Source organism: Falco punctatus (assembly GCF_963210335.1).
Source record: "Falco punctatus genome assembly, chromosome: 1".
Taxonomy (NCBI): Eukaryota; Metazoa; Chordata; class Aves; order Falconiformes; family Falconidae; genus Falco; species Falco punctatus.
The window spans coordinates 55,332,117-55,350,295 of record NC_137580.1 but is presented as its reverse complement, the minus strand read 5'-3'; the positions used below and the strand labels follow the sequence as shown (position 1 = coordinate 55,350,295).

At 39.9% G+C, this 18,179-nt stretch overlaps 1 protein-coding gene across 2 annotated transcripts in view; it reads right to left on the bottom strand.

Moving 5' to 3' along the window:
• GRXCR1 (glutaredoxin and cysteine rich domain containing 1) overlaps nt 1–18,179 on the bottom strand; it is a 90,141-nt gene that overhangs the window by 45,294 nt on the left and 26,668 nt on the right. For both annotated transcript variants that reach the window (XM_080404422.1, XM_080404421.1), the window contains exon 1: nt 592–18,179. This exon is cut by the window's right edge and continues 26,668 nt beyond it. In XM_080404422.1, coding sequence (XP_080260548.1) covers nt 592–1,038 — 447 coding nt within the window. In that variant the 5' untranslated portion in view covers nt 1,039–18,179. The remainder of the gene's footprint in view (nt 1–591) is intronic.

The following is an 18,179-nucleotide window of genomic DNA, read 5'->3' as shown; positions in this document are numbered from 1 at the left end:
CTACAAAATAAATGGAAAACACATGTTAATAAAAGAGACGTCCGACTAAGATTTCATTCCTCTGAAATTTTAATGTGGGAAAACCGTCAATGCTGCCATCCTGCACCTAATTTGATCTACTTTGCACATTAAACACAATGGGATTTGCAAGTATACTTATTTACATGTAGGGGACAGTGGATAACATCATAAACTCATTAGAACTAATATAATAGGAGTAGAAACATGACACATCCCTGTACGGTGGGTCTGTACAAACCTCCAACAAAGTGCCAGCTAATTCCTCTGTTAACGTTTCTTTCCTGGTCCATACGTGGGAAGCACAACATACACATCTCTACTCAGCAAACTTCAGGCCAATTTTGGAAGAAAAAGTTCACAGTCAATTTGGAGTGTGGAAACGGGGAGGTGTTATACAGCAGAAAGAACAATGAACCCCTCCTGGGCAACAACAGCAAGTGGATGGCAATGGAAATGAGGCAGAACATTGAGAAATCATAAATGAGAGAGGTTTGGACAAAGGGAAGAATAACATGAGGAGTTAAAAGGAACAGACACAGTGCTTACAGCCAGCAGAACCACATCACCTACCTGAAATACTTTTGCCAAATTGTCAAAGAGGGCTTGACCAGCGCTCACTTTATGCTTGACTCCCCTGACTGTGCCATTTTTGCTGAGGATGTTGACTCGCTTTGTACCAAACCTCCTCTCTTTAGTGGCTCTGACTAAAATGAGCAAGTCATCCTGCTCGTTCTCATTTTCGTCGCACTCGGACCCTACGTGTCCATTCTGCTGCCCATCCACTTCGCTCAGCCGGCTGGTTTGGTCAGTCTCTGAGCTACTGGCATACTCGGAGTCCAGAGAGTCGGCAGCCTCCCCGTCGGCGTACACCTCCTTCAGCACCCTCCCGCTGTGCGAGGACGCAACGCGGAATCGAACCTTCCTTGACAGCCTCTCGCTGTCCGCCTTTATCTCACTTTTAAACATCGCCTCTTCCATTGATATAAGCAGTTTGCATTGTTCCAGCGTGGTGCCCATTGCATTTGCCAGTTTGTCACACTTAACAACAATATCAGCGCTGTTTTCTGTTGACAGGGGTTCTCATATTAAACTAAAGAGGGTTCCCAAGAAGCTACACTGCCGTTCTGCAGTTAATAATGGATGCATTTGTGCTATGGTTACCTTTAAACTAAAACCTGTAAAATGATCTAATCAATTAAATATTAAAAAGCCATTGTGTATTTTTTAGCACTAAGGAAGAAGCAAGAAAGGGAGAAATTATATTAATTGAATAAAATAAAAATTCAAATCCACAGACGATAAACCCAGAACAGAAATTACATGAGTTTATATGAATGCAGTTTTTGTTTGCCAGGAACGAAAAAGAGGAAGACCTTTTCACAGGGTCTGCAGAGTCAAAACTGTTGATGTACATTACATCTAAGGGGAAAATCACAAACTTCAGCACTGAAGAGGAGTCAATGATGGGCACGTTTCTTTCATCAAAACACTTAATTCCCCTACCACTCAGACCTCATTCACCAAAGTTTGCTTTTTATATAAACTTCCAGAGATTCAGCAAGGAGCTCTGACTTGGTGTTTTGTGATGCTGGCCTTTTCACAGACTGGCAGGGCAATGGGGAAGTGATTAGTCACAATGTGCTGCACAGAGTTATGCAGTGTTATTAAATAAAACCGAGCCACAGGTAGTACCACAGCCTCTGTTCTGCTTTGCCAATTATTCAAGGGACTGGGCCAAGGGAATCTGAACAGGGAATAGGAGGAAGCTAATTAACTGGAGAAACAAGGATCAAACAAAAGTAGGGTAAGGTGGATTCAACCACAGTGGAAGCCAATTCCCCTATCCCAGCAAATCACAAGTAGAGGTTAGCTCAGCATGAGGTACCTGGCTCTAGATGTAAAAATAACAAACCCGAACTTGAGGTTTCTGGCTACGTCTACTAAATATCATGTAGCAGCACCTTAGACCCCCAAGGTGGTTCTGAGTTTGCATGATGGTCCCTACTTCCAGTGCTATTTCTGCATTTTCATCATCTAAAGTAAAATGCAAAGTATTCCTTAGAGCAGCACCAAGAACTCTTCTCATTTTCCCAGCAAACATTCCCTACACACTCTACAGCTCCATTCGCTCTCTAGACTCATGAATACTGAATTGCTTCCTGAAGCCTGTGACCCCCCCCCGACAGGTGTAGGCATGAAATGTGTCCCTAGACTCTCAGCCAACCCAGAATGGTAATGCCTACGGTCACAAGCAGCTGCAGAGCTTGAAGCATCAGAGGAGGCTTTCTGGCCAAGATTTTGGAAATGCAGGCTCAGATCTTTCAGCAGTTAGGTGCGGGTTATTGCAACTTTCTTTTGAACAAGAGGCATGAAAATACTGCTTTTCAGCCCAAGTAAAATCATCAGCCTTCTGACTAAAATTGCTTATTTTCCATCTACAAAATGAAAACAGAAATTATTAGTGGTATTTCCTAATGCTAGTGGTTGCCACACTTCTTTCTAAAATGAGATGATTCACTGTATTATCAACTACTATTATTCACACAGAAAAAAATAGGTAAAAATAATAAGTTACAAGACTTAAAATGCATTGCTAGTCATCTTTCAGAGAAGAAAAACAGCTTCTATCAGTCTGTATTAATATTGAATACAGTTACAAGACACCTTGTGAAAACCGTTTGGGGGTGGGAGGTTGAATCATACTGATTGTGATAAAGCCGCTTTAGCAGGAGCTTTGACAACAAATACTGTTCATCATTACTAAAAACTGGCTTTAGAACTAAGAACATTCTGTAGCAGAATTGATATTTCAAAATGTCTTTCATTGAATTATCCAAACAGGGCTGCAAGATACCTGGAGAAATCACTCAGCCTGTTACCTACCCCAAAGTTAACTATCATCGTGTTTCCATGATTATCTGAGTGATCTCCTGTTGGAAACCTGCAGTACTTAACTGTTCATATTAAATTTTAATTAAATAATAAAACCCAAGTGCTTTGCAAAGAATTGCCACAGATTAAAAAATCTGAGCTTCTATACCAGAACTATTTTCCACAACACTTTTGTAACATTTTTGTCTCCTCCAGTTGATGCTGTATATTCTTTAATACAGAAACTATTTTACTCCTATTGCAGGCAACGGGAAAGCTGGTATTGTCTGTAGTGCAAAGGATTTAAAGCTACCTGAATGATTTAAAAAGTTAATGTAGCATTGAATAAATGCAGAATTAATCAGTACCACTTTTTAAAAACACTCCAAATACTGTTAGCATCTTGTTCTCTGTTAGTAGGAAATTAGCTCATCGTTTAGTTTCATGGTAATTCCATTCTTCACTGAGAAATATTTTTATGCCTGGTTATGAGAAGCCATATGCACAGCTTTCTCTGCATAAAAATAGTTAAGCACAGTGGAGCATGTCCCTTGACAGAGTCATTTACACACATAATTCATCTTGATGTTCCAGCTGTGGACCTTCTCTGAGCAAACATGTGACTTTAAGGGTAAGTGCACATAACCAGCAGGAAACAGATTACAGACTTTAAACTGGTTGTCTTCATGACAGAAGACATTTGAGGGTTCAGAGACCTGAAATGCACATATTTGTACCATCTGCTGGGTGCGTGTTCTCAACAAAGGCAAAGAGGATGAAACTTGACTAAGCATCTCTGTCCCTCTGATAGAATAAAATTTATAGTAAATACTGACACTAACTCACCCAGTTTGATGCTGCACCTTGCCAGTTGTCATATTTGTGTTTATCATTTTCTAGCTTCTCTAGACAAACTTCTTTTCTTTCAAAGGTTTATTTCATTTAATGAGCAATATCCATTAAAAACCAATGTGGTGAGTTTTTTTGATGCATGTGATATTTCTTACCCATAATTATGACTCTTCCTGAGTCATTTGGCTATTGTTAGGTTTTGGGTTTGCTTAGTTTTGTTCCAAAGTTCTGCCATTGATTAATTTGAAGTCAGGGGGTCTGGTAAGCATAAAGTTGAAGCACACAGAGAAAAAAAGTCACTACAGAGAGAGAAACTTTCTGTAAAAGAACTACCCAGAAAGAAGGTATTACATCCATTGACTCTTCTCTGACCTTGTCTCATCTCACAAGGAACTGGACCAACCCATTACCTTGATGTTGTGCTAAATAATACAGTTTCCAGCAAAATCCTCACATTTTATCATGTTCAAATTTATCCCTAAGTTGAAAGGAACAAAGAAAATTATGCTTCTGTTAGTTGTTGACTTCTGAGGCTTCTTTTTGGCAAAGAGTGAAGATAACAAAACTGGATGAAGCCCAGGGGACAGATACTGTACAGTGCAGCCTGAAAGACAAACATCTGCTCTGAGACACTTGAGAACCTTCCACACTCCATGCAAGAATGTGCCTGAAGAGGGCAATTCATCACATCTTTCTTCCATGACAGAGAAGAGAAAGTCTAACTAATAAGCTTAGTCTGAATATTTACCATTTAAATGACTGGAATTAGGTCAGGTGAGCAAAACTCTTTAATACTTTTAGGTTTGAACTAAGCTAAGGTAGCAACCACATTATGCCAAGTGAGACCTTTATAGCTGTATCAGGAAGGGAAAAAAAAAAAAAAAAAGGAGCAGAAGGTAATAGAAGGAAACTAGTCTCATTTATAACCCTGACACAATTTCTTTAATATGTAGGTGAGATCTGGCTCTCAGAGGTCGTCATATGTAAATATATATATATTTCAATTTCATCAGCTTATACAAGTAGAGATTCTGTCCTAGGCACTCCATTTCTGTAAGTTTGCAGCACTACCAGCTTCACCTTGGGAAAGGACCACTGATCAACAACATTAAACTGTAGCAAAACACTTGGAAGAGTACCTAGTCACCTGTATTAAGCAGCAAAGATTGCTGGCATTTTGCTGAAGAAACATAGCGTGTACTATTAGAAACTACCATAAAAACGGACCTCGTGACATTCCCATTGATTGGAGAATAAAAGGTATAAGGCCCTGTTAGAGCTGGTAGTATTTAAATAGCAGCGAAATGAAAGCTGAATCATGGAAATGAGACTTCTGGAAGAAAACCTGTGTCCAAAAAAAAACCTAGCTTGAAATCAACAAGTGCCACATTCATTTCTGAACATGTGATAATGTTAATATAGCAGTTTACCCTATGACAAAGCATTATACTCTCTGTTTTGATGCACAGTGTCAGTGGGGCCATTTTGCTTTATGTATTTGCAGGTCATTAAGCATATATAGCAAATCTGTAGGCTGACTTTAATACCATTCACACAGGTGTCACTCATCATTGGACAGCTGGCATGAATTGACAGTGATATGTCTTGTGATACTAATTTTTCTTCACTCTACAAAGTCTGTTTGCAACCACCTCTGACTTTATTACATTGGTAGTAATCAGAAGCATATTCTCTAATCTCTAATTGTTAATGCACAATTAGCAGAGCAATCGACAGGACCAGAAATTCAAGAGCTCTAGATTTCCCATCTGTTGCTGGGAAGCAGGTATTCCGGTGTGTAAAAGCACATGTGGGAAGCTGAGTTTGTTCATTGTTACAAGTCAAGTTTGCGAACAACATGCTCTATGCTTTACAGATTACAAAAGCAGATGATTTGAACAGTGAATGCTAAAATGGTTTTTAGCTGAGACATATTTTGTGCACTTCCCACTTGCTCAGAGAAAGAAAATTCCCTTTTGCTAAGCTGGAAAAACATCAGTCTACTTTTCTGCGGGTCCAGAATAACATTTAAACCGTAGTAAAGTTCAGGAGGACACACAGAGCATGTTCAGGTATCCATCAAACAACTCTTGCATCTAGCAGCTGTTTGTCACGCATAGCAGCTGCTAAACAGAAACACTACAGATGAGAGCGGACGGAGCATACTGTTGCTATTATGTCTAATTATTCATATGACAAGTGCTTTCCGCTGCCATTTCATTTTATTTGTAGATATCATTTAACTTCTGTTAAACAATTGTTAGACAGAATGGCAGGGTTTCTGTGTCTATGTTTCTGTTTACGTTAGTGAGTTGGGTGTGTTGTTTCTTCAATTTATATAACCAAGGAGTTGAACGAGGAATTCAACACGTGTATCTAGGCCTTTTTGCCAGGGGTAGCAGAAAGCCTCCATTTCCAAACTCTCTAGGGAGAAATGTTCTACATTTTATCTGGAAAGGTAGTCAACAACTATCTTTAACTTAAAATTCACAGCCATTTCAGCATAGTTTGTTCACTTCCACTTTTTCCTTGGTAGCTTTCCATAGGAGCCAAGCTGCTGAGCTAAATGCAGCAGCAGTGGCTCATGAAGAGCTGCTTTCTTTATCCGGTAGTTTTGCTTCTGCTGAAAACTTATTTTATTTACTCTGAACAAAGTAAAAGGTCATCTCTTAAATATGTTAAATAACTCAGTTACATGAGGCACAGACCAGTGCCTTCAGGAGAGCCTGGCAAATACTTCTAGCCTAATGACTACTGTAGTAAGAATAAGTGACTGGAAACTTTTATCCATGTCAGACAGCTGATAATAGGCGTTTATTTCTTCTCTTACGCAGACAGTCTCAAAATTCATTGTTTGTAGACCTATTTTTTCATCTAAGTTATCATCATAGGATGTGTGTAAGTGCTAGCTGTCTCCAGAAGCTTTAGCCGGTAGTTGGCCATCAAAATTTCTGGTGGCCACCAATTTTAGAGTCTAGAATAAGACTGAATTTATATGCTGATCTCCGTTAAGATGTTTGGTATATTTTCTCTTGTGTTCTAGTTGAACAGGTAAAAATAGCGAGAGAAAAAAATTTCCAGTATAGCAGCAATTTATAGAGGAAAGAAAACTGTGTTACGAAAAGCAATGTTTTATAGATACAATGCATGAGAAAAAAAAAAAATCTCCAATTCAGCAGAGAACAAAAAATTACATCATAAGAGATGATTGCTTAGCCAGACTTTTCCCTTGTGGAATGTTCTGGCTAGATATTAAACCAGACATTAAATTCTCTCTACCCAAGTAACACCACAGTGAATTGTGAACCTACCAGTTTGTGGGGCCACATATGCAGTCCCGGCAGTCCTACTCAGTGTAGGATTAAGAAGAGTGTGCACCTCTCCACTCAGCCACTTCTCAGCTGAGCACAACAAGCAAGTCCCAAGGAAGGAGGTCTGGATGCCAGAATCCAGCATAAAACACATCTGATAATCACCGTCAACTATGGAGCAACCATTAAAGAAGAATGACAAAAATGTTGCTTTCTGTCTCCTGGTTCCACAGTGGCTCTGTTTGAGCCCATCCCAGATTGAGTTTACTATCGTTAATACTGGACACTATAGTTGAGACTATGTTGCAAAAGAAAAAACACTGGAGATTAGAAGACATTAGTGGTAGAGCAAAATATTTGTACACATTTCTTGCAAGTTCTCCTTAAACCTCCTCAATGTGGAAATGTGCTCATGTCTTATCTGGTGTTTATAACACCTTTTCTTGAAATCTGACCTAGTATCTAATAGTTATTCTCCATCAAACGTCACAATTCAAATACCACCAAAAATCTGGAAGAACCTGCTACAGGAAGCCCTGATTCACTAGGAAGAACATCTTCTCCTGTACCCATACTGCGTTTATCATTGTTTCAAGTGACAAAGGAACAACGAGGAACTTTAGAAAGAGATTTACTCTTTGCTTGGAAAGCAAAATGATGCTCAGACTCATGATAGTTTTCCAGGCTAATTTTCAAGGATTGCAAACTTGTTGTGAGCAAAGATTAAAAACTCAACATGAAAGCTTCAGAGAATCATTGCCATTCTCAGACATCCACATGAAACCGCCTCAGCAGCAGCAGGGATACCTGAACGCTGTCCTGAGATTCCTCATACATCTATTTCTCTTAGCTCCCACTAGAGACACAGGCCATCTCTCTGTGTTGGGCCTGGTTTTGAAAAATGAAAATATTACAGGTATAGGGATTAAAAGGATCTGGCATTCAGTTACACTGAAATAAAATGGGGAGAAAGAACTAACACTCCACTGAAATTCAATCTATTACTACTCTTCCTCATGTGATTCATTACCATTTGTTAAGTACTCCAAGTACGCTTTCCAGGATACCCAAGTTCATGGATAACATCTCAGGATAATATCAGCTAAATAAAATTTAAAATAAATTATATCAAACTTCTGTCACCTTTTAACTCATAAATATATATATTCATATCTATACAAGACAGAAAATCCTTATAGCCCTTTCTATAAGGTAGGTATGTTAGGTCTATATGTTGCTTTCAATATTTTGGACAAATTCCAACTAGATCATTGGTGGCTGCATTGTTAAATTTTGGATGTGGTGGTCTCCCCCTTGCATTGCTATGTTCTGTAGAACAGCTGTTGAGTCCTGCTGCTGAGCTGTCAACACTTCATCAGCGAGTGACCTTATTTAAACACATCTCTTAAATGTTCCTTGGAGACAAGAAAGATTTAATTATATAGTTTTACTGGAATTGCTCTGAGACTTTTATAAAGAAACAAAAAAGAGTTATAAGTACTGTGAGTGGGCTTATGTTTTTTAAATTTTATTCTTAGATTATGAACATGTTTTTCGGGTCGATTTATATCCAGCCTGGGTTTTTGGATGGGTAATACTTATTTTGGGACTTTAACTCTGTAAGAATCAATGCTAACAACATGTAAGTAGCCCTTTTTTGGTCAGATTTATTCTTCTGTGGGAGTACGTACAAGTTACTGCTTGTGGACTGTATGGAAATTCTGCTTTTGATCATGCAAATCTCTACCAAAACCCTATATCTGAATTGAGACACAGATCTTGCATGCCTCTCAAGCTTTCCACAATGTAGTATTTTTGACATATACTTTTGAGCCAAAAATATGACTACTAGCTATTTAGTATAATTTTTAAAAAAAATCTCTGGCTTTCACAGGAGAAAAATCATATTCAGTGTTTTCTTCCTATCATTTTTTTCTCCTTAGAATATGACATCATTATAGTGATTGTAGGCAGTAGATCCTCTAGAGATAAAAACAAATAATAACGCAGCTTAGCTCTCATTTCACACATGAGAATAAGAGTGATGAAAATAAGATAAAGGCCTTTCATTTAGTTCTATTGTTACTAGCTAACGATACTTCTAGTATTCTTTCTGTGGGTTCCTTTTATTCAAAGCTTGATAAATCCTTATATGTTTATCCTCCATTTCTTCAGATCATAGCTGAGAAAAGAAAGACTCCAAAGTCTTGCGAAGTTTGGTTCTTTCCAACTGCTGTTCATGCACGTTACAGCAGACCGACTTCTGTGTAAGGAAGGTGGTCTGTATACACTGTGACTTCCCATACGACCACTAGCTGATAAGAAAAGTCATCCAATCCCTGGATTGTTTTGCTATTTTTAACTTAATGTAGGGTGGAAATCAGTTTTGGTGAAGGAAATATTTGTGTATATACAAATGTATTAAATCCTGGACGGAAACAATAGCATTTCATCCAGCCCTCAAGATAACAGAAACACATCAGCTTTGTCTTGTGTGCCCTGGAGAAAGTTTAATAGCTGTCACTTCGCAAAGGTTAGTCGCTGAGACCTGGAGGCAGAAGAGCCATCCATGGACACAAGCAGAGATGAAACTGGTTTGACTTTTCCGCATGGCAGTAACCTGTAACCAAGTCTAGAGGTGAACAGAAGCGCAGGCAGAGGGCAGGGGAATAGGGCATTGGTCTGTTTAATGGCTGAGCTAATTGCAAGAGGAATGAATCATTAAGTCATTTAGGCTCCATGAATCCCAGTCACCGAACTGGGAATCACCTCACTGTTTTATTCAGACAAACCCTTACTATGAGCAGGGAAACAACATCAGCAGATGTTTGCCTGGACTGACTGATGAAACAGTGCTGACCCTGGATGAACTCACTGGCCTGTACCAAGAGAAATTCAGAGCTTTGTCAGTACACATGGAGGAGCCTGGACTGGTGATTCACCCAGTGGCACAGGGATGTCAGGTACCGTCACAGCCGGTCTCTGGGCACGGCTGACACACAGCAGCCCCAGGCAGGGGCAGAGAGGCCCCACCAGCAGAGGAGAGAGGCCTTCCTTTTCTGTTTGCTAACAGGAAAACAGGTACGATTCTATCTATAGAGGGAGGGAAAGCTTGGGAGGACAGATGATGTTTTCTCCTTTTAGCAATGGTTGCTTCAAAATCATTGGGAACAAATGATGCAGAGCTGTCCAGCTTTTCCCCCACATTTCAATGCAATGTTGCTATCATAAATCCCGTTAATCATTACTCAGATTTGCAGTCACTCCCCTGGGCCACTTCTGTGCTATTTAAAAAAAAAAAAAATGATGCCAAACATTGTCCAAAAGGATATGCACATACCGTAGCACTGGGGAAAAATGTAAAAATACAATGCCTTCTCCTTTAGTTACCCTTTATCTCTTTAGAACCAGGAAACACTAACTCACCAGCAGAATACCCACCACTCTGATATCTGAACACTGTTTAACAGGTTGGTTTGTACAATATGATGAATCATATATCTTCAGTCACATATTCTGTTGTTATTATTTCAGCCTTACTGTATTCCTCAGGAAACCAAAGGCACCCAAACAAGTATAGCCTCCATACACTATTCCAATCTTGTTTTCATTTCAGCTTCATTCTGAGCACTTAGACTGAGCTAATTCAATTTACAGGCTCATTAACCAGACTGCAAATGAAAGGGGAAGACAGTGTGTCTCCGCAGGAATCCGCAATGTCAGAACAGGCCCTAGGTTTTAAAACCTCAGGAGCTCTTGATGCAGCATCAGTCCGCTCCCTCATACTTGCAATCCAAAATAGCATCCAACAGGTAAAGAAAGCGGCAAAGAAGCCAAAAGGAAAACTGTAATGTTCCTTTGTTCCAGTAAATATTAAATTGCATGTGAATTTCTCTATAGGCTTCCTGGTCAAATCTTCACAAATAACAACTGACTTGCCAACAGGCTTTTATGCTAAATCATATTTTTTTTTTTTTTTCTGATTCAGGCATGTCCAAGATCTGTGCCCTGAGCCTTCCTGCCAGAGCTTTTCAGCACACCCAGCCCCACAACGTTATTACTGACCATGTGCTAGTTCCACCTTTTAGTTACAAGATTCTTCCCATGAATGTGAGATTCCTTAATTTATAAAATGGTTTTCCGGTCAGAATACCTTTTGTAGAGGCTTTTTGGTTTGTATTTGTTTGGTTTGATTAGTTTTACTGTAGCTGTTCACTTACTATTTCTTATTGCTTTGCTCCCTAGAGCTATGAAAGTACCAAATTACATCAGTTCCCAAAGGCTGCAGCCTTCAGCTGAACACTCATATATAAATGACTGTTTCCTTTATGGTGTGTATTCATCAGAGGCAAATTCAAATGCACACTCTTATTTTATTAGACTCTTACATATGAAATACATATTTACAAAGGCAAGGTTTCAACACAAATCTTTGGTGAGGTTCAGTGGCAGTCCTAAATTTAAGTGAGCTCAGCAGGAACTCAGAACTTCCCATTACCCCCATCATTGATGCTGAGCCCAAGATACTGACTGAGCTGCAGCATATTTTGTTTAAAAGTTTACTCTTAGTCTCAAGTTAATAACACACACACGCACTCTCTTCTTTCAAACAAAACCCTTTCACAAGCAGTGGCCTCTATGCCCAGCAGCTAAATGCCTGGTGACTAAATGTCACCTCTTTGAATGCAAAAGCTATTTCACTGTCCAGAACTGTTCCTGGAACACTGAGCAGCATAATGATTCCTGATAAAATAGGCACCTGGGATGTCTGATACTGCAGTGAATTTTCATAGACATGCACTGTCACTAGAATCCCATTTTCCTGTGGTCTCCAAAGACTTGTATTTATTGGACTCAAAATCTCCCTTCTGCCGGCACTTTGGTTCCAGGCCAAGTAATTTGTGAGGTTTCCCTCTTTTTGTGGGGAAGATTTTCATTCTTCTGCAGCAGACTTCATTTATTTCCAGCAACAAAAACCCAGATGAAAGGTAAATCAGCTGGGCAGGTGAAGTTCCTTTTAAATAAGTGAAGCATTTTAGTGGTTTAGCTCTAGCACAGATATCAGATTATTTAAGGATGCCATAGGAACTGACTCAAATGAATCTTAGTCACCAATGATATTTCCTAAATGTTCAAAAATCATGAGTCAGGTCCCCTAAAATTTTTGGATTGGGTAAATATTGTACAATTTTAAATTGAGCACATATCTTTTCTCTTTGATCTTGATCCTGTTACTTCACTCCTTTGATATTTTCAAACCTTCCCCTACAACAACATAGAGAGCAATCACATTTTTCATGGAAAATGAGATCTTCATGCAATCCTTTTACATCAATAGTTATGGATTTTCCCAGGACCATGTCTAGTCCGGTTCTGAGTATCTCCACATTTTTCACTCTTTTGCTGAAGATAACCAGTTATTGTGATGCTGACAGCAAAACTGTAAGGATTATCAAATCTAGTCTCATAGGATGAGGTGCAACAGGGTGCATACAGCACCTTGCATCTCTCTTGAACATCCTCAGCACAGTCTATTTTATATGGTATAGGTTAGTAAAAGATTTAGTCACTAACTCATGCATCAGAAGTTACTCTCTTCAGTGAGAAGAGACCTCAAAACCTGGCATCTGCTAATCCATCAGCCATCTGCTTACATAAATTTCTACTGGTAGTTCTTACAGGGCTGTTACCACAGTGTGTAAATGCCTAATCTTTTTGCAGAGTATGTTCACAATGAGGTGCAAAAGCATTCACTGGTCGTTCCCATTGCTTAACCTGGGAACAACAAGTCATCACCTCTTACTGTGGGAGGACTTTTGATTTGGAGTGACCCCAGGGTTGAACTTCTTTACAGATTCTGGATACAGCACCATCTGTAGCTCAGAGGGTCTTTATTGTCCTACCTGGTATTTAAATGATTGCGTTTTGATATTTCATTACAGACCAGATCAATACAAACCTTTCTCAGAGAGATGCCAGTGTTGCCTCCTACAAGGGCAGATGAGACTTGCAAAGGCTGGCATAAACACAATATGAATGCCAGCAGCTAATGGCAGAAGCACCCTGATCTTTCAAGTAACCATATATGCTATGCCATTACCCAGACCCTCAATAATATTTAGGCATTTCACTGCTACTGGACAGACCTAAGTCTCATAATAGGAACTGGAGCTTCTGAGCAGCTCAAAGACAGACTGCACAGCCAGTGTGGTAACGTATGGCATCAACCTGAACTGGCCCACTGTTAGTACTCAGATGTCTGTCCCAGTCTTTCCTGATGAAAAAAGTTATACCCTAGACCACCTGACAAATTCTATCTTTGTTTCAGTCCTTCTTTGTTTTAAAAATATCAGAAGCACACAGTAAGCCACAAGGTTAAAGCCACGCTGAAACGAGAGAGGGTCAAGTGGTGAAGCGGAGGCTTTTTCTGTTCGCTCCCTCAGGCAGCTTGACAGCAGAGGGCAGAGAGCAGCAAGGAACAGAGTTATCCCTCACGTGAGTAGATATGATAAAGTTTATGTCAGAAACACCAAGGGCAGGGGGGGGCGGTGGCTTTGGAAACTCAGTTACAGCTTTAACACTGTTTGCTTAAAGATAACATTAAAATATTGCTTTTTTTAAAAAAAGCCAGATTTGGAGCAAAAATTACCAAATTCTCACAAAATGCCTTTCCATGTGTTTTTATATGAGCTCTGTATTACCATTATTTGTCCATGTAATACAGATTGATTATGTTTCTGAGATCCAAGGTTGTCAGTTTTCAGGTAAATGATGCCCACAATTATACAGAGAATACTTTAAGCAAACACTGCAGCTGAAAAAAATGAGAAAATTGTACACCTTTGATTACACATATTTCTGTTACTTAGGACATTACTTACCATGCAATAGGGTTCATAGATCTGAAAAAAATGTTCATTGTGGTATAAAAGTAGGCATACAGTGTGATGATATAGTTTACAATAATTCCATATTACTGAAAATATATGTGTTGCAAAATTACTGCTTCATACTGATAAATACTTGATTGGAAAAAACATGAAGCTTAAGTTCAAGTTTTGGTTGTCTGCAGCTACAGCTAGAGTAGATGTACACACATGCACAGTCACTGGAATGAAATGCCCAATCGCGTCTTGTTTTTTTCCTTTTCTTCGAAAAAGGAAAATTGTTTCCTCCTTGGTTGTACATAGTTGTAGCCCTGATTTCATAAGGCTGCACTACCAGTCATATGTGAAATGACTGATTTCAAGAGCTGGCAGGTTTCTTTGGTGCACAGTAACTGAATTTGTTATCATCAGCTGGAGTCATAAGAGTCTTACCTTACCTCAGGAGTAAATTAAAAATGCTGCTGATATTTCTTTTTTAAATAACTTATATTGGTGTATTTCATGAGTATCACAACTTCTTCAGCATACATTGTTCAGTTTGAAAAACTATCTGTATATGTGTTAGGAGTTCTGTTTCAGTGTTATATTTGTTGCCCTTGCACCTCTCTTTCTGTCCAAACTTCTCCCAGCTTAAAACATTTTCCTCTAAACTGTTAACTAGAAACTAAACCAGAGTGAGAAATATTAATTTGCACAATTGAGGAAGATAATTTGTGTAATAATTACCTTTAGTTTCATATGTAATGATTTCATTAGAAGCAAACATTTATCTATGACCAATTTTCTGAAAGCCTTTAAATTGTATTCAAAATTCATGGCAAAGTACTCAGAACAGAAACCTCTGCATATTGAGCAAAGCTCATGCCATCCTGGTTTTGATTTTCTCCATTGCTCTGATCCCCTGCTCAGTCTGCTTCCCCCCACCCCTCAGCCTTGCTGCTTTGCCTGCCTTTTATATCTGACCTCCTTCATGGATCCTGCCTTGAAGGAGTTTAATCTCTATGCTACTTGTCACAGTAAAATAAAACCAGTATTTGGAGTGTCTAGCTTGTAAACTTTCAGCAGTGTAAGTATTTGCATTCAGTAAAGTTGTGGTTTCTAAGCTATATACAAGAAATACACAGGTCGTCTGACTGCAGCAAGATAGATTACAGCCAAGTCATTTCCCAACAAATTATCTAACTATGTAATCTGCTGTTTCACGATCAATAGGTGATGTAATGCAAGAAGTGATTTCATATCTTTTTGGCTCCTGTAATGAAATAAATTTATTATACCAGAATTATATGTATTATCCTCAGACTAACTGTACAGCTGAATGTGTTCTTGGGAAACAGATATTCCTACAGTGAACTGGCTGATGCTTTAACAATGCCTTCTCTTCCGACTTCTTGACAGAAAGCAATCTGTCTTCAGTGTTTCTAAGGAGCTAGCATTTTCAGGGAAGAAGTGTGGTATTTCATTTGATCTGGGCATTTAAATTATTATTTCCTTTGCTAGAATCAAGAAGGGACCAACATTTATGCAAGAATAAGAAATTAAAAGCCCTTTTCAAATAGAGCTTGAACTGAACCAATGACTGCAATTCCCATTGATTAAACCAATTTCTTCTTTAACTGTTCAGACAATCTGACAAGGCAGGCAGCCATTTTAGTACCTAATGTCCAGCTCTGCAAAATAAGAGTTGACATTTACATCTTTGCTGGTTTAAGCACGTTGTCCTTTGGACATTGTTGCTTCATGGGTCTGACTCACACCCTCTAACCTCTGGCCTTGAAATATTACTGATGTAAGAGGCTACAATGATTAAGCAATACACTACTAAGAAAGTAATTGTCTAATTAATTCAATAATAAGCATATCACTGCTACTGATTTAGTTGTATCATTTTGCATAACTATTGCCTACAAAGCTATTCTTACTCAGATATTGCGAGACACACACAACTACTATTGAATTACAGCTCTATCACCCTTTCCTCCCCTCGCTACTTAACACTTGGCTGCAAGTCCATCTCTCTTTATCATACTCCACACCCAGCCTTTCAGACATGGGCCTGATGGAAAGTTCGGCGGTTGTCTAAGACAGCTCCTTCCAGCACCCCAGAAGATGGGCCAGCATCCCAGTCCACAGTCAGCTTCATTAGTGTTTCTAGACTTCTGTGCTCCTAGCATCAGAAGATTCGCCCTTTCCTGTGTTCCTTACCTGATTTTATACCTTATTCCAAATTTACTCCATTTCCAGAGCCACCTTTTTGCCGTTCTTGCACCTCCTTCCATCTGACCAAACTCTTCCTTATGGGCCAGATCCTTTGCTTGAAGGCACATCTGGTTCCTCTTTACCTTTGAGTGTAGCGGACCTATTTTGTACTTGTAAGCCCTTAGATGGGGCAGGATCCTTCCTCTTGGCGCTAGAAGTCACCAGCTTCCACCCTTCCCCTTCTCCAGAGGCTGCACTTTAAAACTAGGTGTGAACACTGCCTGCTTCTTTACCACAGTTCAGGTCGAGAGCAAATAGAAACTGCCACCCAGAGAAGATCCTACATTCTCAGTGCTGCACAGCCTGCTCCCTTCCTTCTGCAACTCTCTCACTTGGGAGCACAGCTCCTGCAGGACAGGAGGCCATCTCTCCCAGCACCAGAGGGGCCCCGGGCACTCCTGCAGCCTGGGAGGTGTGGCACTGCCCCTGAAGCTCCGTCTGTGCTAAAGCCTCTGCCCTAGCAGGGACAGCTGCCCAAACACCTCCTGGAGAAACTGCTCCATCATGTGTCACCACAACCAAGCACCTCGCTCTTATATAGGCCCAGGCCCAAGCACCAGCTGTAAGGGCGCCTGTTCCTCCCTAACTAGGGGAAGCTACAACAAAGGCTTCAATTTCTCTGGGTCAAGGATGGTTGATCATACTTGTTGGAAGCTTCTAGAGCTTCCTTTGGAGACACAAGCATCCTTGTATCTCCCCTTACCTCATCCTTACCTGGCAGTAGAAGGCACCGTTAAGTTTCCCTGTGGTTTCCCAGTCATTCACCAGTGATCCTGGACCTTGTCCTGAGAAGATCCAGAGGCTGCTAAAGCAGAGCCCAAAGACTGACACACAAACTGCTGTATCTGTGGCCACCTCTGTTAGCTGTGCTCGTGAAAGTCCCCAAAACAGGAATTATTGAAACCCCACAGAGAAGATAAGAAACCTGGCACCCTGCCAGCATGGACCAGCTCAGAGACAAGTAAGCCCTGTGAAGTTCTGCAGAACTGAGTATTGATTAGATAACTCCCAATACCTGGAAAAGCCTAGGAAATCTTTGTATAGGTGAGCTCTGAATTTGGAAGCGAAACATTTGCTGTTATGGATTTTCATGGGTGTTTTCCTAGACCAACCACACTGCAAATCTGAAGTTAAACTCTGAACGGAGAATATTCTAAATCAAAAGGCTGTTTCTCAGGGCAGCGTGTTGGCAATCCTACGATACTGGTAGCAGAAGTAGGGCACAAATGCCCTTGCCCAAAGCCTGACCTAGTCGTCATATTGCCCTGATACTGCAGGTTATCTGGCTGTGGACTGACACTCAGGACAGCCAGAATTTTTGGACTACAGCATATATCTCTGTGACACGCTATCCCAAAGACTTTCCTTTGTGGCTTCATATTTTGTTGTATCCCCTGACAGTAAAGTTATAGTTTTGTACTTACTACATGTGCAGACCTGGAGTTCATCTATTTACATCTTGGGCTGTATAATGGAAGATTTTTGCAGACACTCAACTAACCTATTGACCACTGAAAGAGAAGAAAGGGAAAGCAGCCATGAGATCAAGCACAGATCTACAAGAAAGCTTTGTCTCTAAGACTGAGTGGCCTCAAACTTCACTGTCTTTAAGCTTTGCAGTTCTTTTAAATCCCAATAACTGCATATACACTGCTATGTGGAGCATCCTATAGGTCAAGTCTAAAATCCAAATAGATGTTCATCTACATTGCTGCACTGTAGGATGTCCCCATGATCCGCAAAGTGGTGAATTTTGAGGCTAAAGGGAAATTTTGGATGTAGACAGTGCTCAAAGTGTCTCTTATAAATTAGTTTACCCTGTAAACGAGATCAGGCATCTTTCTATCCAACATGTCCTGGGGGTAGCTATGACAGGCAATACAAAAATTGCTGGTATACTGTAGATCAAGCATTTGTGCTTTAGGATGTCCAGCAGCAGAGTTTTCTTACATGTTTGTTTGCAGTTCATTCATTAGGA